This window comes from Phalacrocorax carbo, chromosome 12 (genome assembly GCF_963921805.1).
Source record: "Phalacrocorax carbo chromosome 12, bPhaCar2.1, whole genome shotgun sequence".
In the NCBI taxonomy this organism is placed as follows: Eukaryota; Metazoa; Chordata; class Aves; order Suliformes; family Phalacrocoracidae; genus Phalacrocorax; species Phalacrocorax carbo.
This window is the reverse complement of record NC_087524.1, coordinates 23,551,935-23,571,420: the sequence shown is the minus strand read 5'-3', so window position 1 is coordinate 23,571,420 and position 19,486 is coordinate 23,551,935. Positions and strand designations below refer to the sequence as shown.

The window sequence follows — 19,486 nt, the reverse complement described above, 5'->3', positions numbered from 1 at the left end:
TAATGCCACTAGCATCGGAAGTGGGGATACATTCATCAAAAGCGACTTGATAATTTACAAAGGCAGCATAAAATTGTGGATTTTCAACTGCATAATCTTTAGACAGATAAACAAATTACAGTGGTGCACAAGCAGAAACAATATACACTTGGCTGAGCATTCATTACTTCATGCTATCAGGCATCAACGCAGCTCCCTAGCAGTGGGCAACCTTTGGTGTTTTAGGGCTCAGGAAGCATAAAATAACATGATGGTGAGGTAACCGACCATAGCATGATAGATGATGTTGCATGAAAGCTGTTTACAGCCCCATGTCTGTACAATCTGTAATGCCTACTGTGGAGCTGAACACACTGTACAGTGTGGTAATTTGTGCATACTATCCTGTCTTCATATAGGATTAAAATGCAGATTGACTACAATTTTTGTTTGAAATACAGTATAGAATTGCTAAGACAGAAAGAAATCCTTTATCTGCTGATAAGAAAAAACTAATACTGCAAAATAATTACCTGCATAAGCATTTTCAATAACTAGTTACACCCAAAAATTCTTTAAAAATTCATACACATTTATATTGTAAGGATTTGTTACAGTGTAATCAGTTAATTAAATTTTGCATTTACTTTCTTCACAGTTCCCTTTAAAGCTTCAGAGCGTAAGTCTCTGCAATGGAATAAATGCTCGATGGCAAGGCAAACACTGCTTACTGTGTTGAACCACAAAAACCTGTAAGGTCATTTTGCCCTCTCCTCTATCAGTTCAGCATTCTTTTCTGCAGAATATCTTCATTACGTTTTATGGGCCAGAATTACAGTTTGGTTTTGAGTTGGATAAGCTAACTCCTTTATTGGTGTAGGCTCACTGCGTTAAACAACCATGCCAGTTTGGCCTTATCTACGTCTGTAATTTTGCATACACATTGCTGGAGATGCCCGAACTTCAGGCTCGTAATTTGGAAGTGCAAGGCTACAGGGACAAAAATATATGCATTTTTAAAACGTAAGCTTTGAATGATCCAGCTGACTGGGTTTCTGTTCCATGGAGACTAAGAACTGGGCTAAGTGACCTCATAGTTACGAATTTCTTTAATGCTCTAACTTTGTTTTCCTTTGTTTAATTTTCGCCCATTATATCCAAGTTATGCCCCCCTAGATAATCTGAAAGAATTCCTTTCCCTCTGTACTGTTTACACTCTTCAAGCCTTTGTGTACACTTCTATCTCCTTATTCATAGCTTAAAAAAAACCATCTTCCCTCATTGGCCACTCTTTCCATGGTTTTAATCCTTTGTTCTTTAGGAATTTCATGGGCGCCAAGTACTATCTGTAATATTTTGGGTAAAGTCTTACGTTTTCATATGATACTTCTGTATAAGAATATCAAATAACATTGATTTTGACATTACTAATTTTACTATAAAGCCTGTATTCCTCTTAGCTTCACAGATTTTTTTATTAAATACTGCAGTACATGCATTGTCTAAGATTTTGGGCGAAACTTCAAGATATCGTACAGACACTTCTTACACATTAAAATGTATGAGGAAGTACATCAACCTGAAATTTGAGTAGCTATGGAAAAAATGTTCTCAGCCTTTCAGTGAGTTATATACTGCAAAGCAAACAGTCTAATCATGAGATAAATAACCCTGATGAGAGAGAGAAACAGAAGGTTATAAACTTCAGGAAAGCAAGTTTCAAGGGTTTAATTAATTTAAACAGGGAAAAAAAAAAGCAATGAAGCTGTAGAATACGGATCCATATGCAAGGATTATTTTCTGCAATTCACTCCCATTGAGCTGTATTAGTTATACAGGACCTTACAGACAGACACATGACTTTGGGCAATTCTGGGTTTGGTAAGTCTGTTATGTATGAGACAGTCATACAGTCTGTTCAGCAAGATAACCTCAGTGCAGCAGTGCTGAAAAGTCACAGCACGTTCGTTCTTGCATCGCACTCATGGCCACGGGTAGCACAGCAGGGAAAATGTAGCTCAGAGCAGAAAGGCATGGGTGAGATCTCCTTATACCACACACCGATTTCCTGATGTGTTCTCAGTCCTTTAGACCAACCGTAACTGATAGCCTGCGTAAACAGGACGGGTCTCCAGTTGCCATAAACAAGCACACAGGAAAAAACAGGCAGTGCAAGTTGGCATATGTAACCGACTGACCTAGTTTGGTGTTTCCAAGGAAAGGAGGAGGGCAGAGCGCAGTAAGGAGAAAAGAGAAGGAAAGAAGGAGAGAAGGAAAACTGGAAGGCTCCTGAACTATATTCCTGTCATTCAACCTTGGACAGAGCGTCGCCAAGTTTACCTTACCTCTATACACTGAAGTTTCAGGAGGAACTATATGTTCAAGAACGTTGCACAATGGTATTTTTAAAGCTTTAATGGAATGTCTAACTTCAGGCACTTAATTGGCGTACCGAAGTTAGTAGCCTACTTGCTGAAGACTCTGTCTTCATTCAGGGGACACCAATAGGAGATTTGGCCCATCTAGGGCCTGACATGTTCTTGCCATCAGCAATGGAGGGAACCAGATCTACCACGGTTTTAAGTTGGGTGCCTCGAGGTGTTGCTATACAGGTTTTTCTTTCAACAGCATTACTCCTCAGTCAGCAGCTCCTCCTGGTTACTTTCGCCTGCATCTGTGCTGAATCCTTAGTAAGGGCAGTACTGTTACTTACGTTACTGTATAGTGGACTGGACTGGGTGGCATTTTTTTGTTATTTTTTAAAGCAGGCGCAGTTTCCCAGTCTGGTTCACAAACATCCCAGTACAGCACTGACAAGTACAGAAGCAGGAGAGATGACAGGCACCCAGTGTTGGCAGCTCAGAAAGCAGAAGACGCGTTTGTGAAAGCTTGTGCTTTGGTAACTGACAACGGGTTAAGTGGGACAAATCCACATTCTTGGGTGGAAAGCACTAGAGGCATAACAGTTTATTATTGCCATGGTATGCTGTCTGCAGCGTGGCGAGCGTTTGCTACAGGCAACTGACAATTCAAGGACACGCAGAAGTCTATCAGCCCTACCCTACCTTTACTGAAGATAAACACAACGCGGAGGCGGCGGGGTGGCTGTAGGTCTGTACTTACCTTCAGAATGAGCTCCTTGGCCGAGTGGGACATCAGGATTCTGTCACACCAGGCTGGACATCTCGTATTCATGTACTGCTTTCCCTGGCTAGAGTCCTCACTGTATGGGTAACTGCAAACAAACCACAATCACAACCATCAGCAACTTTCTGCACGGCAGCCTGAAACCTCTGGCTCAGATGACCACGCTAATTAAAAAATTTAATTGGCAAAAAGCAGCTCTTTTGGACATCCCTCATACTTACTGATCCTTCTTTTCTCCTCCCCCTTTCTTTCTCATGTGCTCTTTCTCTATGTCTCTTCTCATATCTACAATCCTTCTTTAGGCCAACACGTTAAGACACATGCTGTTTCAAAACTCTCACCTCCTACCTTGCAGTTTTGCACGTGAGCGTGTTTAAAGACAGCAGACTATTGATCTATGGGAAAGTATGAAAATCAGTTCAACAACAACTCAAATACAGAGTAGGCTGCTGGCTATGACTATGGAAAATGAATAGGTGGAAGATGAAAAAGGGAACCTGGGGGAAAAAAGGTTCATTTCATGGGATTTCTTTGCTTGATTCTCTCAAGGACAGCTATCCAGGAAACAGAAACAGAAAACGGAGTTCAGAGCACTGGGATCTCTGCAGCTGTACACAAACCTACCCTGTACAGCTTCTCTAAGGCTGATGGAAAGGAAGATATGACAAGAAAGCAGGCTTTTCAGGGGATTTTTTCAGAACCAAGGAATTGGGAATGTGGTTTAACGAAAATGATGCTGACTGCATAAGATTCTGTACCTTTATATGAAATCTTGTTAACAAAAAGTAAATTATTTTCTAAAGACATCTGGAATAGAAGCTGATGAATTGGTAGTTATGCCATGGGGTCATTATAAACCTGCTGTTGGATCTCCGGTGTATTCTAACTTAGCTTTAAAAGGCCTAGAAGGTGTTTATTTTAACCTACAGAACAGCCCAAAATAATTTAACTCAACATGCCTGTGTGAGCCCACAGGGTGAAGCCGTCTAAAGCACCTGAAGTGGCAACCTGTGGTTCAGCTGTGGGGAGGCTGAGGATGAAGTTTTCCACATTTTATCCAAATGTTCTCACTCGTTTGGCATGACAGAACTTTGAATTTAACAATGGCTCATCATGCTGTAAGGCCCGCTGTCTTCCCAGACCACTTCCCAAATGGCACGAGTAAGTAGCCAACGAGCGGTTTTGGAGAAATCCAGAGGGTTTGTCACAGGCTCAATTTCTTGAATATTGGGCCTGAATTAACTGAAGTTTGTCCTTGATAAACATCTTTAAAGAAAAAAAACGTAAGGCTGGTGCATATTAGCTACATATGTATGTGCGGGTGTATTTAAAATGACATTTGCATTTTATTTTGCTCATCACTGAATTCATAAAGGAAACACTGAGGTTTTCATGATATGTGTGTTAAAATAAAATTTCTGGTATTGTAACAAAAGGGTTCGCATGCTTGAAGAGAAACTTATTTACCACCCTACTTGGTGTGATACTCTGAAACTGAGACATATAGCTTTCTACCAAATGGGTTTACAAGCTACACTGCCATTAAAAAGATTAGCCATGGCAAACATCCAAGAAAAGCGTACTGAACGTATTGGAACAAACCAGTGATCTCAGTACCTTTTCCACCTCATCAAACCTAACAAGACTCATTTTCAAAACATATTATGAGAATTCAATTTGCTGCTTCACTGACATACAGAAGTACAGCTTATTTCTGAGTGTCTGTGAAATATTTTGATGATGTAATACTATTGGTAGGAGAAGCTCTTTGTCTGCAGTTTAAGGGTTGACTTTTTCTGGTAACCTCTCGCTTTAGTTACTCATGAACCCCACATAACTGAAGCTACTTTTTATGACATAAGGTATAAGAATCAATCACATCTCATATAATCCTTCCTTTTACAGCATTAACTATATGGCTTTTAAAGTATGATCTTCCACACCTGGAATGATCTGTTACTGCTATGTGTTGGAGCATTTAATCCGAGAGCCTATATTCTGTGAAATGGTATTTATCAATTTGCTTTATTGATCTGAACATTTTCACAGGGTGAAAACTTCTGCCAATTTTTCAAGGGCTTTAGTGCTGATCACCCAGTCAAGAAGTTACTGTAGTTTACAAAGATCTTTGACAAATCAGGTTTCTAATGGCTGGGACGGAGATGAAAATAAATGCTGCAAAAGTTATCCAGGCAAAATGATCTGTAACTAATAATTTAATACAATAAAGTGGGGCAAGCTCTTCTTTTTATAAGGCAGCATCCTTCCTTCAGGCCAGAAGCGTGGACGCATTCTGACTTGCTGCACTCTAATGAATAAGGCTTCTCCCTCCCCACCACCGCCTCTTTGGCTTGTGCAAGTCTCAATCTCAGCGAGATGCTGATGCAGACATAAAAAATCCTAACTAGATACAGCCCCCCGAAATAAGGAAAACATTTGCTCTCCTCCTTCATGCTCTACAAGGGTCACAAATACTTTGGAATAAGCTGGCTTCGTTTGTAGATGGGCTCAAAAAGCGATCATAGCTAAATACGACTCAAAACTGCTGGGAGGAATTCTGTTTTGTGACTTAACAGGTTTTGGGGACAGGATAGTTTAGTTTATTATATGCCATTTATCTCAGATTTTTGCAAATAAAAGCTCTGTTAGAGGTTTCTGGAATAAGACTGTCACTGAAGAAATTTTCATGAAACACACTGCTGAATGCATACTATTCCAGAATACAACTTTTCAAACAACATACACTCCAGTAGTCGTCTCCGTCAGCCGAAACCGTGGAATGAAAATAGTGCGACTGCTTCCAGAATTGAACCATCTTCTTGTGAACTCTGAAGCTTATACTTGGTGGCTTAGCCACGACACTTGGTTGGAGCATCTATAACGGTTTTCTCCCCTATGGATACTCTGGTGTCTTACACGATGGTGCCTCACTCAGATGCCTTCCCACCAGCCGATGGGATTTAAAGCCAGTCAATAGAACCAATTGAAAGAGACAGATGCATAAGCCTTTCAGGAAGACAGGCTGATGATTCCGGTGCTGGCATTAACAGAAAGATGTTGCAAAAATCAAAGACACGAGGAAAACACCCAGAGCCTCAGAACTGCCACATGCCACAGCTCTCAATTTCAGTCTTGTAGACAAAACCTGTCACCAGAATGCAGCCTTTGGGTGTGCTCCTGTGCTCCCTGCAGACACGCCTCCTTAAGCTGGGACACTTGGCCTGAGAACTGTGAAGGCTGCAGGGTGCCCAACAGGGTAACTAATGGGAGAGCACGTACTCAGAAAAAAGCAGGACATAGTCACGACACTCATTTTGCTTCTTCCACTACAGCAGCTGCCTGGACAGCACAGGCTCAAGATGGTACTCAAGAAACTGGAAAATATTTCCACCAACTTCAATGGGCTAACCAAGACACAAGCGTGCTAATACACACTTCTATTTGACTAGTAACTTTTTGTTCTCTCTAGGGTAGCTTAATGATTTATCTGCTCTTTTCCCTCCTTTCAACCCCACTTCTCAACTGCTTCTTTGAAATAAAGCATAAACAGCCTCTTTTAAAGAATAATGTACATTTAAATTTGTGTGCATGCAAAAAGCAGAACTATTCTTGTAAAACAGATCTTCTAAAAGACATTAAGCGTAAGATTGTCTACTATCAAGTGCATTAAAATAGCTTTGTTTTGCTGACATCTCCAGCCTCTTTTAACACACCAATTCCAAGCGAGTAAGGAACTCAAGAGTTCTTAATTAAAAACTCAGTTAATACCCCTAGTTAACAGATTTACTGATCTATGAATTGTACAAACAATTACAGGCTTGATAAAAACAATTGCAGATTTGATAAAAATAATTTTAGGGACTCTATACCAAAAATCAAATCTTAAAAATTACAGAATTAATCTCCCGGGGGTAAGCATCATGCCACCTTTCCGTGCGTGCGTTATTAGTCTTGACCATCAGAACTGTGGCTGTGGCAGAGAAAAAGGGAGAACCAGCTCTCTCAGTCCCATGATGAGACAGGAAAGAATGTCTTTTTTTTCCCCCCCTTTCAGTAGCATTCTGCCTCAATCTCAATCTATCTTGTGCAATGTACAGAAAACAGTGATCCTGAGAATGAATAGCGAGTGCTCATGTAAAAATGATGACATAACAGATAAAGGCCTCTAGGTATCACTGAAATATAAATGATAAATAGATATAATGCTAACACATACAGGTGCTATAGATAAATTAAGACTGTACACACTTCCCAACTGTAGTATTCAGTATGGTTACTGACTTTTTTTTTTACACAAACTATATTATTTTAAAATACAAATGGAGAAATGAGGAATTCCGTGTGGAGTCACTTGTCTGCCCTGTTTGAAACAGTGGCAAATTTGAAATTTAGGACCTTAAGCACTCAAGTTAGCTGAATAAGTAATAGCCAAAATAGTCTGTTACTCTCCGTGTATGCCAGCCAGTAGAGCTATGCAAAATATACTTCGACTGTATATGCCTCTGGATGATGGACAGACAGGCAGCTCGGGAGCTGGAGCATCCATGCAAGAAGCTTGTACAATCTATCTCCAGTTGTTCAGGATTTATTTTTTCTCAGGATACTCCTTCTAGATTCTTTTCCACCTTGTTTCACAAACTTTTGTTTCATTTACACTCATTTTATTTAACTAGAAGGATTACTGTCAGGTGGGTTTTCTGAATAAAATTTCCAAAAAGTACTAATTAAAGCAACATAATTAATATAATGCTCAATGTTGTCAAAATTTAACTGAACATTTTGAGGAACTGTTAGCTAACTCTGTTAATAAGGAACAGGCTGTTCAATGAACTACTGGTATTACAGTTAATAAGGATGAGAGCTACTTGGCAATTGTAGGGGGGAAATAAACCATTAAGAGCGTCAGTAATATTACTGCACTACTGCTGTTGACAGGTATTGTCAAAGATGATTGGACACCTATACAAAAATACTTACTGCAGGGTGAAAAGTCTTCTGACATCATAAACCATCCTGTCACCAGTGTCTTAACTCGAAACACAAGCCAACAATACTATGTATATAAATGTCTCCTTAACTGGCATTTCCACTCAGGAAAAATGCTCCTAATGAACTCCTCTCTTGTGTAAGAACGGATAAAATGTGTTACTGAGATGGGTGAAATGTACTTTCTAACAGGAAACAATTAATTCACTTTGGAGTGTTACTACCTTTAAAAGCTGCCTGTCACATGCAGCTGTGCTTTCCAGCTCATTTCTGCACACAGGGAACAGGTGAATGTGCCCCGCTGCTGACCGCGTGTTTTGGTGTTGCTTTGGGGATTCTGCTTTCTACGGTCACAACATTGCCAGTAGTGTTGTAGGAAGTGTGACAACACCCACTGGGCAACAGCAGGGAAATTTAAGCTGTTATCTTGTGTTAGTACAATAAAGGTCATTCTGAAAAACTGCATCCTATGTCCAGATACATATGCAGCTGTTTAGGCAAACTATATCATGTTTCAGGGAGTGGAAAGGCCTCCTATTCGAAGACTACTTGTTCTCATCTATTAGTTGTCCCCACATTTTATATCACTGAATTGTTTCTAAGACAAAAGACTTTAGATGAGATGAAAACTGAGCTCATTATGAGAAGAGCTGAGCCACAGTTTTGATTTGGTTCATTTTATTTTCGAACTCGGGTATGAGTCCTTGCATTTACTCAACCGTCTCTCACCTACAAGTCTTTCTATTTATGTATGATATTGAGAGAGAACTTCAAAAGGCAAAAAGTCCCAGCCACTTTTAATCAGAAAATGATTTAATATTCTGTAAGAAAATGTCGGACCAATTTACCTTCAGCTCTGACACGCTTTCAGGTTGGTCTGAGATGCTTTACCAGAAGCAAGGACAGTGAATGTGGGGTGCCAGTTCAAGCTCTGGGTGCTTTCAAAGTTGTAAGGTCAAATATATAAATAAAAATATTTTTATATTTTTAATTGACGAGGTCCCAACTCAGCATTAGTGTGAGCTGGATACATGAATGTGATTTCAATAAAATGTCATTTGACCAATCGAAGGATGACATCTAATTTTTGTCAGCTTCCAGATCGTTAGGTTCTTCCTCCAAGTTGAATTACCATTTTGTATTTCCCTGAACCTGAAAGGGAGGGTTGGGTTCCCTAGTTCTCTTCCTAACAAATGACCCCATGTAATTTATCTTCATATGCTCATCTTAGGCAGCAGATAGTTAAAGCTAAGCAATAAGACACATTGCTGTTTGAATTAAATTAGCTGCTTCATATGTACCAAAACACTAATAAGCCTTCACTCCGCTTGGCAGAGCTAACTGCCCATGATATGCATCTCACTTAAGCCAGATCAGGAGGGTAAACACAGCCCTGCAAACAGAGCAGTTACAGTACAATGCGTTAAACAGCTGCCACTTGCAAAGGCTACACTAACACCATGGTGATCACACCAACAATCGGAGTCAAAGGTGACAGTCAAAAGGGGGGTCACCCGGGCAATCCAGCAGCCAGGGGTAAGAAGGGTGAACAGGCCTCAGGCCGTAACTCCGGGCACAACACAAACCAGGACCGGCAACGACGCAATGTTTTTCTCTGAACCTTTTTTACGGATTTATGTCGGGCGTATCACTTTCTGGCTTAACATAATTCTTTGGAAAATACACGTCTATAACGTGCTTCAGGGTTAACATTTCTGTACCACCAGTGTAACTCTGGACCTTTTCCAGCTGAAAAAACCAGAAGCCCAGAGCCCCTTTCTTTTTCCAGCAGCTTTACTTTCCGCCCAGAATGCTCTGCATAGAGAGATCTCCCCTCGCTGATTACGAAGGTCCTACGGCTGAACCGCGGCGACACGCGAGGCTGCGCCGGTGCCTGCACCACCCTGCCGGCCGGCAGTGCCCCTTTGTGGGGTATTTTGCCCGTCTCGGGGGGAGAGGCTGACGCACAGCTAACGGCAGCGGGTGTGCTACGCTTTGCTGCTCGGTGCCAGTGCCGTGGAGAGGCCCGGCTAGCAAAAATGGATTATTCAGCAATGCGAATGCCACAGCGAGTGGACAATGAGTGACGCACTCTATTGCTTTAATAACAATAATGTTGTACTCCACTAAATGTATGTAATACCACTACTATTACAAGTAGATAAACATGATGATGAATAATGCTGGCTCGTTGGGAAGGAGCTAGTGCTGGCTTGTTTCAGCAGAACTGTCTGATGTTACTGTATGTGACTGTGATCGAGCTAAATGTCTTTTCTGGGAACTTGCCTGGCTGAGAGCAAGTTACTTCTGGGCTCTAGTTTACAGATTCTAATGCTGGGGGAAAAATTACTGCAAAGCTGAGGCAACAAGTGGGACAGGGTTCAGGTTCTAAACTACTGGGCTTTTCAACAGCACTTTCAGCCAAAACTGCAGTGATTGGCCTGGGTAACAGCAAGACCGTAATCTGTTCAGATTTTGCTTTACTTTCTGCTTGCAGCTCAGCCTGTAATCCTCGCCTTACAGCAATGCTCAGTCCCTGAAACTTTTTTACTTCATTCATTTTCCTCTCTTCTTCCCTTTGCCACGATTCCTTAAACCAAACAGAACTGCTTACTTGGGTAATTCTATCCAGTTCCAAATTAAAGAAACACCCTGTTTTGCTTTGGAAATGAGTTGAGAATGATGGAGAGAGCTGTACTAGTTTAATCGGAGGAGAGAAATGGGGATAAGGGCTGTCTGAAAACCATTTTAATGATTAAATTCTAATTGTTTTGGGGGACACAAATCACAGCCGTCTTCTCTGCTTCCAGCTGGGAAGCTTTTGCTGTGCTCCAGCCTTAGATGCTGGAAGAACCTGGACACCTACACAACGTCCTGTCAGAATTTGTTCCTCAGGGGCTGAGGGGTCCACTGGCAATTTAAGATACCTCACTGATACCTGGAAGGTGTTTTACAGTGCATGAATAAGTATGAATTATTTCTGTTTGGTGGAAAATACTTCTTAATTGGCAGAAAAGTCATGTCTTATAAAAGAAACTGATAAAGCAAGCATAAAATAATCTAGGGCTTTAACTATTTTTAATCTATTTGAGTGCCTAACTCCCCCTTTTGTGAGATAACAGGACCCAGGAGCATTACTGAGGTCATGTTCTAAGAAATGAGAATCCTGTTTGCTCCAGGAGTGCTGCACCAGTCCTGGCAGCGGATGATTTGTATGCTCTGAAAACGTGCAGGGCAATTGGTGAGGACACGGGTAAGTAAAGGCAGCCCGTCAACATCTAAACCATCAACTTGTCTTCCTGTTTTGCACCAGGGGCAACAACTGGGATACGTACAATGGCACCCACAGGGCTGGGTGAAAAATGCAGAGCTGTTCTTCTCTGGATGGTCTCTGCAGAAGGGAAGGAACAAGCGAGAGCGTTTGAAAACGGCTTTGCTCTGCGTACAACAGACTGGCTCGCTCTCTAGTGCAAATTAGACCAGAAAAAATACATGTATCATTGTGCAACCTACTAGAATAAGAAAAGGTCATGGGACAAAATACAAGGGTAGAGAATAAATAGATTATAGACTAAGGGACCAGAGCCAGAGAGAATTCCAAAGGAGAAACACTCTTCCAAGAGTAAATGAGATTCAACCCATCTCCTGGTGAGAGGTGTCAAAGCCAAGATACTGCCAATGCAGAGGGTCTGCTTGAGAAAAATATCGCACGGAGGATATCTAAGACACAAACATATGTCCAGCCACTAAATTACATGACAGCCTAATGCAACAACAAACAGGAATAGGTCACTTTAAGAGAATGATTAATACATGAGATTACTGTGCATGCAGACTTATCTGAAAGCAAACCTTGTAGGTGGGTGTGAACTCTTGCTAAAGTCAGCTCCTATCTTTGCTGTACAACAGCTACAAGAATAATTATAATAATTAATGGAGAGCGGTGATAAAGGTAACAATTGCCCACCTGTATATTGACTGACCACAATGTCGTTACTTCTTTTTTTCACGCCTACCGCCTTTTGCAATGATTGCTGACTACCACAAACTCTTTTCCAGCCTCACACTGGGCTTGCTGTTTGCTCACGGCCAGGCTGTTCAGCCTGTGACTGACAGAGCTTACAGAGTTTAAAATTCTGAATTGTATTTAGTCTTCAGTGGCTAAGGTTGCTATGGACTACATTAGATTACAAAGGGTAATGAGATGAAAACATGAATATTCACTATATAAAGTAAAAGGCCTCAAAATACAGGAGTATAGGAATGGGTGAATAATGTCTGAAAAATACTCAGTTAGAAGGGGTCTTTATATTCTGTGTAAAGATAGCAGACTTGTAATGCAGCCTGTGATTTCCTATTAAGCCGTGATTCCTCGTCCAGCCTGCCTTCACTTTTGGCGGTTTTTAAGAGGATCGAGGAAGGATTTGCTGTTGCTGAAGGCAGCGTGGTTTGTTACTTCTATTCTCAGCCCAACGGAAGACAAATGAGGAAAGGGGTGGGCTTTGAAGGGGCTAACCTTTTGACAGGGAGAGGAACAACCGACTGGGACCGTTTTGCTGGCTGGGAGAGACAGCTGCGTTTTCTGCAGACACCTCTCCCCTGGCAGGTTTCTGGTGATCCCGACTGAAGTGCAAGAATGTGCCAGGGAACCGCCGTGGGCAGAGCTGCCGCCTGGGGTAAACCGGCTTCAGCACACACAGGCTGAGAGCTAGCAGGCCAAGACTCTTTCCGTGGAAGTTCATTCATTCCACCACCAGCATGCTTCTCTGGGATGCACGGGTTATACGGGATGGTAACTGATACAACTTACGCACATATTTACGGGATTAAAAGGAAATCAGAATTGGAGAGGAATCTAGTAAAATGCCTGGATATTAAGTGCCCTGTCGAACCGAGAGGCGATAACTGACAGCCTCGCAAATTAAGCAGATGCTGCAAGTGCTAGGCTCAGTCAAGGCTTTGTTCTGAATGTTTCTGAGGGGTGGCTGCCTGACCCCCACTCCCCCCGCACCGCAGGAGGATGGCCGTGCAGGGCAGGAAGGAGACTTCGCGTAACATCAAGCAGACATATGGTCTTAAACTAAATTACAGTTTTGCACTGGAGACAAACAATAGTTTTGTTTTTGTTTTGTTTTGAGTTCCAAAACCATGCCTGCAGAAATGCCATTTTTAGATGTGGCTGGTAGGAGAGTTCGGAAGTGGTTTGGAATCCTTCCCACATACAAAGTTGACTGGAAAGAGTCCTGAAGCTAACATTCACTAACACAGAGTCTACCAAGACCCTGCGGAAACCCACCCGCATATACGTTAACATGAATTTACTGTGTTGCCTTAATACCATTCCATTTATAGCTACAAATTCAATTTATAACTGTAATACACTATAAATATAAATTATCCTAAAACTATTTATATATGTAATTATGATCTATGCCTACCAAAATTAATTTATGATTAAAAATATTAATGTATTTATGTAAACCCCAACAAATTCCATTTGCATATTGCTTAGTAGTTTGAAAACTTAAAAGTGAACTGCTGTTTCAAAAGGACAGAAATAAAGTCAAATTGTGGATTAATGGCTAGATAGAAGCTAAGAACTTCAATTTAATTTATGCCCAACTAAGGCCAAAGTGGTAACTCTGAAAATCCTCATTCACCTGCCACCTTATCAACCACGCCCAGGCTCCAGTCTCCACTCCTAGAATTGTTTTTAACCTTTTGTCCAGTGATTGTTTCCTGGGAAATGCAGAGGCAACCCTGAGAACAGAACTCATCTCTGCTCCTCCACTTACAGGCGGACGGCTGGCCATGGGATGACAGCATCCTCTACGTTTGTACTTTGTCTTTTTGACCTTGTGCCTGCTGTATTCAAAACGAATTGCCCAAAGTAGATATGCTGTATGGGTGGGAAAACACTAATGCAACAGCCTGACAGGGTGCTTTTCTTCTGAAATCTTGCGATGAACCAAAAGGAAGTAAGCATTTTACTTCTTCATTTTGAAACCTCTCATGTCAAGTTTCAACCCACAATAAATTTTAATAGTCATTATAACCTTATAGAGCCTTGAAAAAATAACTTTTCTAAATATAGAATTGACTGTCCTGGCTTTTAGTAATTTAAGCCAGGACTATAAGGTTATATTAATTTAGCTACGCTGTGTTTTTAAGCAGCCCTTCACAATGGATAGTTAAGACACCTTCCAACAGAGGGTTTTAACAAAGGTGGATCCTCAATCAAAGGATCAAAAAGCATGGAAGATTTGCATTAACTTGTTATGGAGGGCATCGGCTTAAGTTTCAGTTCTCTTTTAAACACCAAACGGTAAAAAGACAGCTGTACAGCAATGCTCTTTTCTCCATGGCTGTCTAGACTAGGCAAGTAGAGCAATGCAGGGAAAGAGGCCTCTGGTATTTCAATTTCTTTACAGAATTATCTGTACTATTGCTTAGAGACAAGCAAGAAGTCAGTGGTTTAAAAGAAATTATTCTATAGTATTCTTGACTCAGTACATGGTCTCCACTTTCTACAGAATTAAAAAGTAACTTTTTATTTTATACTTATTACAACATCAAAATTTTGCTTTTAGGAACAATTAGCACAGGGACTAGAAAGAAAATAACGTTTATATAAGGTTAAGTGTTTAAATGTTGGTATTAAAAACCATGATATAACAGCTGGAAATACACAAAGACCTCATTTTTCGCCAAGACTTGTGAATAATAATTCCTGAGGTGTTTTCTCTACCAAGTGATAAGAGTTAAGTGCTCTCACTGATTACTGAATGCAGTTTACAACCAGCTGAAGAGAGAAGGTAACGAGCTATAGAAAAGCACACTGTACATGAATTTTGAAGAGCAAAATGAAATAGACAACTATAAATACAATGAAGAAGAACAAACCCCCAGAAATATTATGACACATCATCACCATTTCATTTTGACATTTTATAGTCAGAAAATTACTCAAGTCAACATTTCTATTACTACTTATATTGAAATGCTATCTCAGCATAATGAAGGACTGGGAACAAGAAGTCTGTCAACTTAAGAATTTTAGGTCACTAAATAAAAAGATACAAAGAATCCTGAGGTATTTTTGAAACAGACAATTTGCATTTTTTCGTACTCTAAATGGTGTAATTTATGAGAAAGCACATTAAAAATGCCTTTTGTTTTGTTTTTCTCGCTTACTGATCTTTTTCTTTATTATCTTCCCTAAATGCTAGACAGCAAGAGTGGTAACTCTTCCCTGTAGTTCCTGTAAAGTCTGACGGAAGGTCAGTTTCCTGAACATTTATGAATACGGGGCATTTTAATCAACATATTAAGGCAACTTAGCAGTTCTCTCCCCCAAAGAACCAAGCACGCTGTTGTCCTGTCGTTTGTATCCCGAGGTGTGGCCAAGCGCCCTTGGCCCTTGCCCGCGGGAGCGCGAGCACGTCCCCGGGGCAGTGTCACGCCTCTCCGGCTCCAGGGCCACCGCTCACGCGGGAAAGCCAAATCCATCACGGGGGTGAGCAGTGCCCGGGCTCGTCGTGCCCGGCCTGACGGATAGCTTCTTGAGCACAAGTGAGATGAATTTACAGCTCGTATTGCATTTTCGACGGCAAAGCACAAGGCACCAGAGCGCCGCTTGCGCAGCTGCTGGCAGCCTGCTCCCTGCTGCCAAGCTCAGACACTGGCTGTTTCTCCAAACTGGGACCAGTGAACAGCACAGCATCATGACATGATGTTATGCAGAACTTACGGTGCTTTACGAGAAGATATTATAACTTTCTAAATGAACTATGAAGATTTTGGACAACAACTTGCTTATAAGAAGGTTCATCTAAAGAGCAAAGTATAGGGATTTCCTTTAAAAAGAATTCTTACCAGTATGAAAATATATGCCTACGTGGCTGTCATGGCCCCATTTGAAATTAAGGAGAAAGGACAGAGAAATTGATTGTAAAAGATGCAGATATATTAATATAAAAAAATCAAAACACAGAAACATAAAAAAATGTCCTGTCCATTCAGATAATTACAACAGAAGAGCTTCTTTCATAATTTTAAATGCAAAGTGAGAATACGCAGGCATCAGTCTGTATCCTAAGTACATAAGCACTTCGAGGACACCAAACCTTCCAACACTTTCTAGAACAGCAACATGATTACCCTCATTTTCTGTAAGCGCAGACTCAAATTTAAAATTAAATTCTGAAATACTTGTACAGTTGTAACTGAGAAAAATGCTATGGGAGAAAACCGATTCTGGCCACCCTCTGTATGTGAACAAGTTTTTGGAGTCTTGAAGAGGAGGTCCGTACAGTGCACAAATGTGTGATGGCGCTGCTGAAATAAGCGGGAATGGGGACTAAGGCACGAGAATTCAGGACTGGGTTCACTGCCTGCGGGTCTTGACAAAAGTGCAGGTCAGAGCTAGCTTAACTCAAGGCTTTCCTCTCAAAGAAAGGTGTTCCCTCTCGTGTGTTCACTGTAACGCCTGGCACCATGAAAAGAGACTGTTTTCTGACTTATTACTTTATTTAGGACTTTGCTTATTTTTATCCTACAAACCCAGTGGTCTTCATTCAAAACAAAGCCCTCTTATGAAGAATTGGAGTTGGTTGTCCAACACTGGACACGTCAGGACCCCCGCCAGCACTGGCTGGGAGGGTAGGACTCGGATCTCGTGCTGCACTTGGCGTTACACAGGGAACCAGGGTAAAACGTGGGTAGGTAACACTGCAGCATGTTTTGACCTCTCCATATTTATGTCTGAGGTATCTGGATCACAGTGTAATGACGCTCTAGGAGCGGCGTAAAAACAAACCAAGAAAACTGCTCAGGGTGAAATTTTGGCCCTACTGAAGTTAACCACAAAAACACCACCGACTCCAAGGAGCAAAGCTTTCAACCCCAGGCCAGCTAAGGGAGTGTATCAATAAGATCGTATGATAAAGTCCAGAGAATAAACAGTTTGTGCTGATAAAAAATGAATTTATAAGTAACTTAGTCTGCTTCAACCCAAAGGGATGTGACCTTTTCCATTTATCTCAAGAGTACACTGAATCTCAAGCATGCTTTTTGAGGGAAAAATTTACAAGAATTTTAAGACAGGAATGCAACTATGCTATTGATTTGTAGTATTCTGTGTGCAAATTGGGGCAATTAATTGTATGCACAAATGATGAAGCAAATGAAAGAAAGAGAAAACTGTCCTAACTGATCTTTCATTTTTTGAGATGTGAAATGCAGTACTAAATGTACTCAGTACCATTTTAACCAAGATACTCTGTCTTCAATTGTTGGCCAGCATCCCATGATGTAAGACTGCAACGCCATGGAGCAAGAACAGAAGTCGACAGTAATTCATAGACTGAATCAATGGACCATAATTAAAATATCAAACAAATTCTGAAATACTACTTTAAGGCTATCATTAAAATTGCTTACAACTTCCTTCTAAATTCAAATGCTCACTAATTAAGCCCATATGCCTGATACAAAAAGTGACTAGAGCTTTCTCTGTCTCTCCCTCCAGTGAAAAAGGCTTTGTTTGATGCACTTGCAGAACAAACAGATGCACCAGACCCTTTCCAGCTAAGAATACCAAGATGCTTGAAGAAGTAGTCTCTAAACATACAGGACCGATCATATCCTCCTTTGGCTAAAAATACAAAATCTAGTATGACTGGATACATCACAAATACCTTATATGTTAAGCTTATATTTACAAACAGTATATATATAAAAGCAGCTAAGCCATGATAAGCTACAGATTTTTTTTCTTCCAGAAGAAAAGAAAAAATGAGGGAAAAATGGAGGAAAAACCACTAGGAAGTGAGACCAAGACATTTAGTCCATACTTTTAATGTCTTTCTTGCATGACTGGAAAGGTTCTGAGTTAAATGAAAATGTCCTACATTAAAACCACTGCTTTTTGTCCATTCAAAATACCTGGTTTTGCAGTTAATACAACATTGTGGCCATTATTTCAATACAAAGAAAAATAAATCATATTATTTCTTCCAGGAAAATCAATGTGCTTAGTTTCATGAACAAAAATAGGACACTGACCTGCAGTAACTAACAACCGTGAATCCAGTTCTGCAGTACTTCACTTAGGAAAGACTTCTTACTGAGCTTGGACCACAGAACAGAAAGCAGGATTCCCTTGCCGTCTGACCCAGAACACGAGGAGGGATGGGTGGAAAACGAAGCAGCCTACCGTAAAGCCAGTTTGCTCTTGGTATATGCATGAGTTTAGCTTGTTGGTTTTGTATCTTGTACGTTCAGCAATAGTCTCCTATTCGATTATCATATTTTATCAGTATTATCAGCTTAAGTTCAAAGAAATTTTGTGTTATATAAACTCAGTGTTAGCATCTCTTCCATGGCACAAAGGAAGTGCCAGCTTTCAGTATATTAAAATTTATTTACTATGGATTATTATTGCTATTACTTAGTTTTAAGAAGCAAACAGAGCGAGTAGCAGGCAAAGCTGCATGTTTATCCCCTTCACTGCTCCCCTTCGATGTAGGTGAGAACAGCAGCCGCAGGGCTGGCTCTCTGCGGGCCTTTGGAGGTCCATGAAGGGTTTGCTACATTACGCCGTACCGCCCCTTCCCACTCCCCAGACTGTCCACAAAGCCCCAGAGCTGGGAACTGAGTGGGAATAGAGGCGAATGGGTGAAGCTGGAAACGACCCTTTATGGCCGTTTCCCAAGATCTGGACAGGGTCCCTGCTCAAAAGTGTCTGCTTCCACCTTGGCAGTGCAGATCTTTTTTTGCAAGCATCTGAGCGAGTTAAAGAGCTGCGGTCTGCAGACAACTGCTGAGTTCAGCGTCCCATCGCGCTGCAGTGCAGCAGCAATCCGCACGGCACCAGCATGCTGCACAGCGGTTTGGGGCAGGAAGTGAAGAATACCACCAAATTCAACTAAAGTAACAGTGAGTTTGGGGAGGTGGAATCCAATTACTGGGACTCTGGCCAGAACATCTGTCTAGACGTCTGTGCTCTTGCAAAAATGTTATGGGATCTTTGATGGCAAGAAGTGGTCAGGATCTTGGTTTTTCATCTTATTTGAAAGACAACAGAAGCAAGAGCAATGTGACTGCTGGCTGCTGCCCCAGGCAGGATGCATCTGCAGCTCTGGAGAAGGGTGCTGCCTCCTGCAGAGCCACACCGAAATGCCCAGGGCAGGCATCACGCCGAGGGGCGTATGTCGGCCCCTTGTTCTGGGGGACTGACGGGGCGGAATGCAGGACCCGAGCCCGTCACATCCGCTAACGCGGATCAGCGACAGCTACGGCTCAGCTGCCTCGACTTCAACTTGCAAGCCAAAACTGTACTTAATGAAATATTTAATATCTAATATCGGTGGTA

At 41.3% G+C, this 19,486-nt stretch overlaps 1 protein-coding gene across 3 annotated transcripts in view; it reads right to left on the bottom strand.

The window, feature by feature from the left end:
* Positions 1–19,486, bottom strand: part of INPP5A (inositol polyphosphate-5-phosphatase A) — a 262,931-nt gene that overhangs the window by 4,356 nt on the left and 239,089 nt on the right. For all 3 annotated transcript variants that reach the window (XM_064464438.1, XM_064464437.1, XM_064464439.1), the window contains one exon: positions 3,103–3,214. In XM_064464438.1, the coding sequence (XP_064320508.1) occupies positions 3,103–3,214 (112 nt within the window). The remainder of the gene's footprint in view (positions 1–3,102; positions 3,215–19,486) is intronic.